Genomic DNA, 8,131 nt, shown 5'->3' on the forward strand with positions numbered 1-8,131 from the left:
CTCGTCCTAATTATTCTGTGATTCATACATGTTGTCGTGTTTATCAATAGCTCATTCCTTTTTCCTGCTGAATAGTGGTATCGTATGAATATATCACAATGCATTTATCCATTCACTTACTGATGAGCTGAGGAGTTCTTTCCAATTTTTGGCTATGACAAATAAGGCTGCTATGAACATTTGCATAAGCCTTTGTATGGACATGTGTTTTAATTTATCTTGGGTAAATACCTAGGAATGGAATGGCTGGATCATATGGTAGGCATATGTTTAAATTGCTAGGAAGCTGCCAACCTGTTTTCTAATGTGGTTGTACTGTTGTTATTCCCACCACCAGTGTATGAGAGCTCTAGTTATTCGTCATCCTCGTCAACACTTGCTATGGTCAGTATTTTAATTTTAATAGCTGTGTACTGTTATATCCCTAGCAATACATGATGTTGAGTGTCTTTTCAGTGCTTATTTGCTATATGTATATCATTTGGGGGGAAGTATCTGTTCAAATCTTTTGCCCATTTTGTAATGGGTTGTTTGTTTTATTATTGAGTTTTGAGAATAAATATATTCTTTTTCTAGGAATATATTTACGTCTAAATATACATATTTTTCTAGATACAATTTCTTTAGCAAGATATATGATTTGCAAATATTTTCTCCCAGTCTATTCCTTGTCTTCTTTCTCTCCTCAGGGTCTTTCAAAGAGCAGACATCTTTTTTTCTTTCTTTTTTTTTAAAAAAACATCTTTATTGGAGTATAATTGCTTTACAATGGTGTGTTAGTTTCTGCTTTATAACAAAGTGAATCAGTTATACATATACATATGTCCCCATATCTCTTCCCTCTTGCGTCTCCCTCCCTCCCACCCTCCCTATCCCACCCCTCTAGGTGGTCACAAAGCACCAAGCTGATCTCCCTGTGCTATGCAGCTGCTTCCCAGTAGCTATCTGTTTTACATTTGGTAGTGTATATATGTCCATGCCACACTCTCACTTCATCTCAGCTTGCCTTTCCCACTCCCCGTGTCCTCAAGTCCATTCTCTATGTCTGTATCTTTATTCCTGTCCTGCCCCTAGGTTCTTCAGAACCATTGTTTTTTCTAGATTCCATACATATGTGTTAGCATACGGTATTTGTTTTTCTCTTTCTGACTTAACTTCACTCTGTATGACAGACTCTAGGTCCATCCACCTCACTACAAATAACTTAATTTCATTTCTTTTTATGGCTGAGTAATATTCCATTGTATATATGTGCCACATCTTCTTTATCCATTCATCTGTCAGTGGACACTTAGGTTCCTTCCATGTCCTGGCTATTGTAAATAGAGCTGCAATGAACATTGTGGTACATGACTCTTTTTTTATGGTTTTCTAAGGGTATATGCCCAGTAGTGAGATTGCTGGGTCGTGTGGTAGTTCTTTTTTTTTTCAGAATTAAGTTCTTTTAATAGATTGAATATATAGATGTTTAGCCATACTCTTTTATCAGCTCTTTAAGAGTAGAATTTTATATCTAATTTACATGCTTCAAATATCATCCTTCCTATTTGTTACAGTAAGGTCTTCTATCCAAATATCCACTTGTACACTGAGAGCTTTAAGAAAAAACAGGACACAGAGGGAGTTGCCATTTTTAGCAGCAATGAAATATCACTAACCCCTTTTAACATACTGAATTCAAGTCACTATCAGAGGTGAGTGAACCACAAAGTCACCAGGTACAAAATTGCTAGTTCATTTTTAAATTAATAACTTGAAATTACCCCTGCCCCCCACCCCATTACATCCCATCTTTTTGCATCCCAAACATTTTGCTATTTTATATATAGGCTAGCAAGCTTGTTTCAATATGAAAGTGCTAATTCATTTACAGATTTTTAAAAATCAATTATGTAGTGCTACAGTAAATGTCCAATAATCTACATAGGAACAATCTTTGATGATGAAAATGGTGAAGATTGAATAAGGCTATTGATTACCTTATCTTATTTACATATAAAGAATAGATACCCAATGGTGAGGAAGAGACAGAAATCGGACAAATACTCATAGGTGTAAAAATTACATCTACCTCTGAGCTTATACTGTAAATGAGACATTTTAAATAGTCCTGTAGCCCATCCCTATTTTTTTCCTCGGAAAAAGAAAAGCTGCCTTCATGACATCCCCTCTTGCTGCACATTTCCACAGTGTCACTTGAACTTTTAGTCAGAATCTTACTTTCTTCAAAAAATAAAGAAGCAGACATCTTATTTTTCTAACACACCATTGTAAAGCAATTATACTCCAATAAAGATGTTAAAAAAAAAAAAAAACTGTCCCCTAAGTAACCTCCCTCCCCCGCCAAAATCCTTCTGGATTCATTTTCAGTGCCAAGTTGCATGATCACATCCCACCTCCTGGGGTTTTTTTGTCCATCTATTGATCAGTTAGTTTAGAGTGGGTAACATGAACCAGTTCTGGAACCGCCGCTACTAGGAGGAACACAAGCTCTTCACTACAATCACACTGCAGGAAAGTGGTAACTCAATTCATCCCTGGTGCCGGGCCTCCAAAATTGAAAGAACTTGGCACAACTGGAGCACTGAATTTGTATCCTCCATGCTTCTCAATCATTTTGGATTCATGGGCTGCTCTTCTTTGATCAGCTAGAGTTGCTATATCCTGTCACTGTTTTCTTTGTTCTTCATTAAGACCATGAGTCAGAGCCTGATACCACATGGGATTACGATGTTGTATAGTTTGAAACGTAGCTTTAAATATCTGATACTCATCAACAGGGTTATCTTCGTCATCAGTGATCGTGGAGTAGCCTTCCAGGGCAGTTTCTTCAGCATCATCTTCTTCCTAGTCTTCTTCATCTCCATCTTCGCCCACTTGCTTAGCCAGGATCCCCAAATATTCTTGTCCATCTTCATCACTCCCCAGTTCCTCCGATTTATCATCATCTTCAGCTTCATCATCATCATCACTGTCATTCTCATGTTCTGCATGGCAGGCATATGCTCTTTTTAATCCATGAAATAAGAGAATAGGGCTTCCCTGGTGGTGCAGTGGTTGAGAGTCCGCCTGCCGATGCAGGGGACACGGGTTCGTGCCCCGGTCCAGGAAGATCCCACGTGCTGCGGAGCGGCTGGGCCCGTGAGCCATGGCCGCCGAGCCTGCGCGTCTGGAGCCTGTGCTCCGCAACGCAAGAGGCCACAGCAGTGAGAGGCCCGTGTACCACACACACAAAAAAGAATAAAATCTGGCAAAATCTGTCCAGAAACCTGATTTAAAACTTGTGGTATTTGTTCCATATCAATAAGAGCACATAGGCCCAGAACGCACATCTTTCTGTCATGAAGCCCCAAGAAACAATCAACATCATTAAGCCACTGTGTAATAAAATGATTTGTAACTGGTTCAATATTATTAGGGAAGTGAAGATTTTCTAAGGTGTTGAGAAGTAGGTGTGGATTATAATACAAAGCTGCAATGGCAACTTGAAGGCACATTGTTCGAAGTTCACTTGTCTTCACCTCTCTTGTCAGTCTCTCTAAAGCTGCTTCCACGAATAACGGAATACACTGGTCAATGCCACGCCCTTTGCACTGCAGAATGATGTCCTCTAACAATGTTGCTGCATGACATTCTGCATCTTCTCCTGCAACTCCTGTAAGAAACTTTTTGCACATACTGTATATCATTTCAAGGTACTTGGTATCAGACAGAAGTGTGTCTGTATCAACTGTTACATAATTATGAAGCAGAGGCATCATATCTGTAAAGTAATCAAAGCCATCTTGCGGAAAAACCTTAAATACCAAAGGTAGTATCTGCCACATCTGTGGAGACACTTGTTGACATGTCAAACTATGTGCTAAAGAGATCTCCTCGTAGAATTCTAAGACATGCTGTTGTAAAACAGTTCCAATGACCTGTAAGGAGATTCCTTCAACCTGCTGGGTTATTTCTTTATGATCTTCAACTACACTAGGAAGTGTGTCGATGGTATTCAGGATTCCCATAGCAGTAGCTGCTTTGTCATCACTTTCTTCTTCATCTGGCCCAGTCTGGATTACTTGATTAAATGTCATTGACAAATGTTGTGTCATTTCTCCTGCAGTAGGAGTAACTTCTTCACTATACTCGCAGATCATTTTCTGAATTACATTGGTAAGATCATCATTTTCTGTTTCTCTTAAAATATGAAGAAGAGCCTGCATGACAGGTCTGATGAATGGTGTGATGTAGTCTTTAGCTTTCTCTTGATTGCTGATCAGCACTTGAAGTGCAATGGCAGCTTCCACTTTAACAGACATTTCCCTATCATCAATCAGACATCTTCATGTCATCTGTAGGGCTGTTTGCAGGTTCTGGTCACTTTTGAACTTCTCTTCACAAAAATAGTGAAGGAACCAGCAAGCCCTCGCTCTCATGTAGCCTAGTTCACTGCTGAAGAGAGGGAATACATGATTCTGCAACATATATTCCATCAGATCTTTGTAGATCTTTATCTTCAGAAGTATTTCAGCTAAAGAGCCAGTCATATGCAGGGCTCCATCTTTTTTTCGAGGATCAGCATTTGGTTCTGTAAGAATCTGGTAGCAAAATCCCATAGTCTTTTGTAGTACCTCTCCCCTCTTACTACAAGCTGTAAACAAAAGTGTCTGGGCAGCAGTGGTAGGGGAGATGAAATCCTCAAACACATCAAACTTCATGCGTATATATTCATAGGGGTCTTCTTGCCAAAGTTCCTCATCAGCATCTGTATAGCACATCAATGGAAAAATAACATCTTGGATAATGCCTTGTATATGAGGCTTCAGATTCTTCCAGGTGAGAGCATTGATTAATATAATTTAATGTCTGTTGTAAAACTCGAGGAGCCATATATTGCTTCTCCTTGTACTGATATAACACCTTCAATAAAACTTGTTGGACATCAACAGCAAATGCCTTCAGAAATAGTTCAGCAAATTCATTATACTCCTTGGAAACATTGCCAGGGCTTCCATATCTTTCAAAAAGCCTTGCTAAGATATGTAAAGCTCACTTCTTACATTTCCACCATGGTAACTCAGGTCTATCATCTTCTTCAACTTGAAGTGTTTCCATAGGTACATCACTGTTCACAACAGTCATTAAAATTTCGATCCATTCTGTCAGGTTCTGTTGGTTGATCAGCTCCAGTGGTAGTGTATACTGAACAAGAGCATAGGAGATCTTGAAAATTGGTTTCTGGATGAGGACAGATTGATCAGACTGATCAGAAAGAAGCTGGATAAAACAGTCCTTTAGAACTGGCAGGAAATATTGCATTGCTGCTACCAATGGACTCCATTCCTCTGGTTTCTTATATCAGAACTACAACTGGCACTCTGACAGGGGTTGGAGCAACAGCTGGAACATTCCTTAGCAGGAAGATGGGTAGTCATAATTTTTCACAAGCTGATAGAGGCAAAGAAGAATTCCTAGCCAACATGCACTGTTATCAGACTGAAGGGAAAAGCCAATTTTGTCCACAATGGCAGTCCAGCGACTTGGATAATCATGTTTGATGATATGATGAATGCATGTAGTAAACTGTACCCTGATGAGCTCAGGAGAGTGGATAATGACTTCTACAATATTTTCTCGAATACAATGTCGATCTTCTTCTGGAATAGTATAAGGGGATATATCCCCTGGTGCTGTTTCCCGATCAGGCCAATACTGTGTTATCGTATTTCTCAAATAGATAACACCTGCCTGTCTCACAGGTAAATCCAGTTGCTCCAACATAGTAATCTGAAGCAGTGTTGAAACAAAATTCAGAGACTTGTGTGCTTCATTGAGCTGGTGCTTCGTGGCCTCACGCAGGGCCGGGTCCATGGTGCCCCACAGGGCTTCGATAATGGTGTTGGGGTTCATCGCAGGGCAGACGCAGTCAAACCCGGGGCTCGGGTGCTACTGGCCCAGGAATAGCGCCCCTCACTTGTGCACATGGACCTGCCGTGCTCCACAGCAGTAACAGATGCGAAAGGAAAGACAAGCGCCAAGGCCACAGATAGAACCTCTTCTCAGCGTGGAGGCAGGAGATGCTCCGGCCACTTCCTGTCGGTGCGCCCGTGGAGCCCTTGGGGAGATGTAGTCCACTTGGGCAGTCCGTAGCCCATGCGGCCCTGAGCTGTCGCTCCTACAGACAAGACCTGCTGGAATCCTGTTAAGTGTCACCCAGCAATATTCATCAGGAGAGTAGGTGTCCTTAGACCACCCAAGTAAATCAATGGCTCTCTGGTCCTGGAGAATAAAATTAGCAAATTCTCGTGTAAGGGCTACATAGGTGGAGCCAAAGTAAATGATGTGATTATGGGGAGGAGACATTTTTCTTATCCAAGTCCACAGCATGAAGGAAAACAATTGGTATTTCTGCTCCAAGTGCATATATCTGGTCCTCCGACAATATGAGGAGGAGGCAGCACCCCTGGGGTGACGTTTTTCCCTTTAAATCCTTTTATATACTGAACGGTCTCCCTCTTGGTTTTCGGGGGGGAATCTTTTTTTTTTCTTTCTTTTTTTTATACAGCAGGTTCTTATTAGTCATCAGTTTTATACACATCAGTGTATGCTTGTCAATCCCAATCTCCCAATTCATCACACCACCACCCCCCCCGCCCCCCTGTGGCTTTCCTCTCTTGGTTTCCATATGTTTGTTCTCTACATCTGTGTCTCAATTTCTGCCTTGCAAACCGGTTCATCTGTACCATTTTTCTAGGTTCCACATATATGCGTTAATATATGAGATTTGTTTTCTTTTTTTCTGACTTACTTCACTCTGTATGACAGTCTCTAAATCTATCCACGTCTCAACAAATGACACAATTTTGTTCCTTTTTATGGCTGAGTAATATTCCATTGTATATATATGTACCACAACTTCTTTATCCATTCATCTGTTGATGGGTATTTAGCTTGCTTCCATGACCTGGCAATTGTAAATAGTGCTGCAATGAACATTGGGGTGCATGTGTCTTTTTGAATTATGGTTTTCTCAGGGTATATGCCCAGTAGTGGGATTGCTGCACCATATGGTAATTCTATTTTTAGTTTTTTAAGGAACCTCCATATTGTTCTCCATAGTGGCTGTATCAGTTTACATTCCCACCATCTGTGAAAGAGGGTTCCCTTTTATCCACACCCTCTCCAGCATTTGCTGTTTGTAGATTATCTGATGAAGCCCATTCTAACTGGTGTGAAGTGATACTTCACTGTAGTTTTGATTTGCATTTCTCTAATAATTAGTGATGTTGAGCAGCTTTTCATGTGTTTCTAGGCCACCTGTATGTCTTCTTTGGATAAATATCTATTTAGGTCTTCTGCCCATTTTTGGACTGGGTTGTTTATTTAATATTGAGCTGCATGAGCTGTTTATATATTTTAGAGATTAATCCTTTGTCCATTGATTCATTTACAAATATTTTCTCCCATTCTGAGGGTTGTCTTTTCATCTTGTTTATGGTTTCCTTTGCTGTGCAAAAGCTTTGAAGTTTCATTAGGTTCCATGTGTTTATTTTTGTTTTTATTTCCATTACTCTAGGAGGTGGATCAAACAAGATCTTGCTGTGATTTATGTCAAAGAGTGTTCTTCCTATGTTTTCCTCTAAGAGTTTTTTGTGTCCGATCTTACATTTAGGTCTCTAATCCATTTTGAGTTTATTTTTGTGTATGGTGTTAGGGACTGTTCTAATTTCATTCTTTTACATGTAGCTGTCCAGTTTTCCCAGCACCACTTATTGAAGAGACTGTCTTTTCTCCATTCTATATCCTTGCCTCCTTTGTCATAGATAAGTTGACCATAGGTGCGTGGGTATACCTCTGGGCTTTCTCTCTTGTTCCATTGATCTATGTTTCTGTTTTTCTGCAAGTATCATATTGTCTTGATTACTGTAGCTTTGTAGTATAGTCTGAAGTCAGGGAGTCTGACTCCTCCATCTCCGTTTCTTTCCTTCAAGACTGCTTTGGCTATTCGGGGTCTTTTGTGTCTCCATAAAATTTTAAGATTTTTTGTTCTAGTTCCGTAAAAAATGCCATTGGTAATTTGATAGAGATTGCGTTGAATCCGTAGATTGCTTTGGGTAGTATAGTCATTTTCACAATATTGATTCTT

The 8,131-nt window shown here is 40.0% G+C and overlaps 1 protein-coding gene across 1 annotated transcript; it reads right to left on the reverse strand.

Moving 5' to 3' along the window:
• Positions 1 to 2,480: 2,480 nt before the first annotated feature.
• Positions 2,481 to 5,895, reverse strand: LOC131749936 (importin-7-like). The gene is given in 4 exon segments (XM_059051992.2): positions 2,481 to 3,037; positions 3,229 to 4,830; positions 4,832 to 5,344; positions 5,417 to 5,895. Coding segments are annotated over 4 exon segments (3,105 nt in total). The 3' UTR covers positions 2,481 to 2,526.
• Positions 5,896 to 8,131: the final 2,236 nt, after the last annotated feature.

Source organism: Kogia breviceps, chromosome 2, assembly GCF_026419965.1.
Source record: "Kogia breviceps isolate mKogBre1 chromosome 2, mKogBre1 haplotype 1, whole genome shotgun sequence".
NCBI classification, from domain to species: domain Eukaryota; kingdom Metazoa; phylum Chordata; class Mammalia; order Artiodactyla; family Physeteridae; genus Kogia; species Kogia breviceps.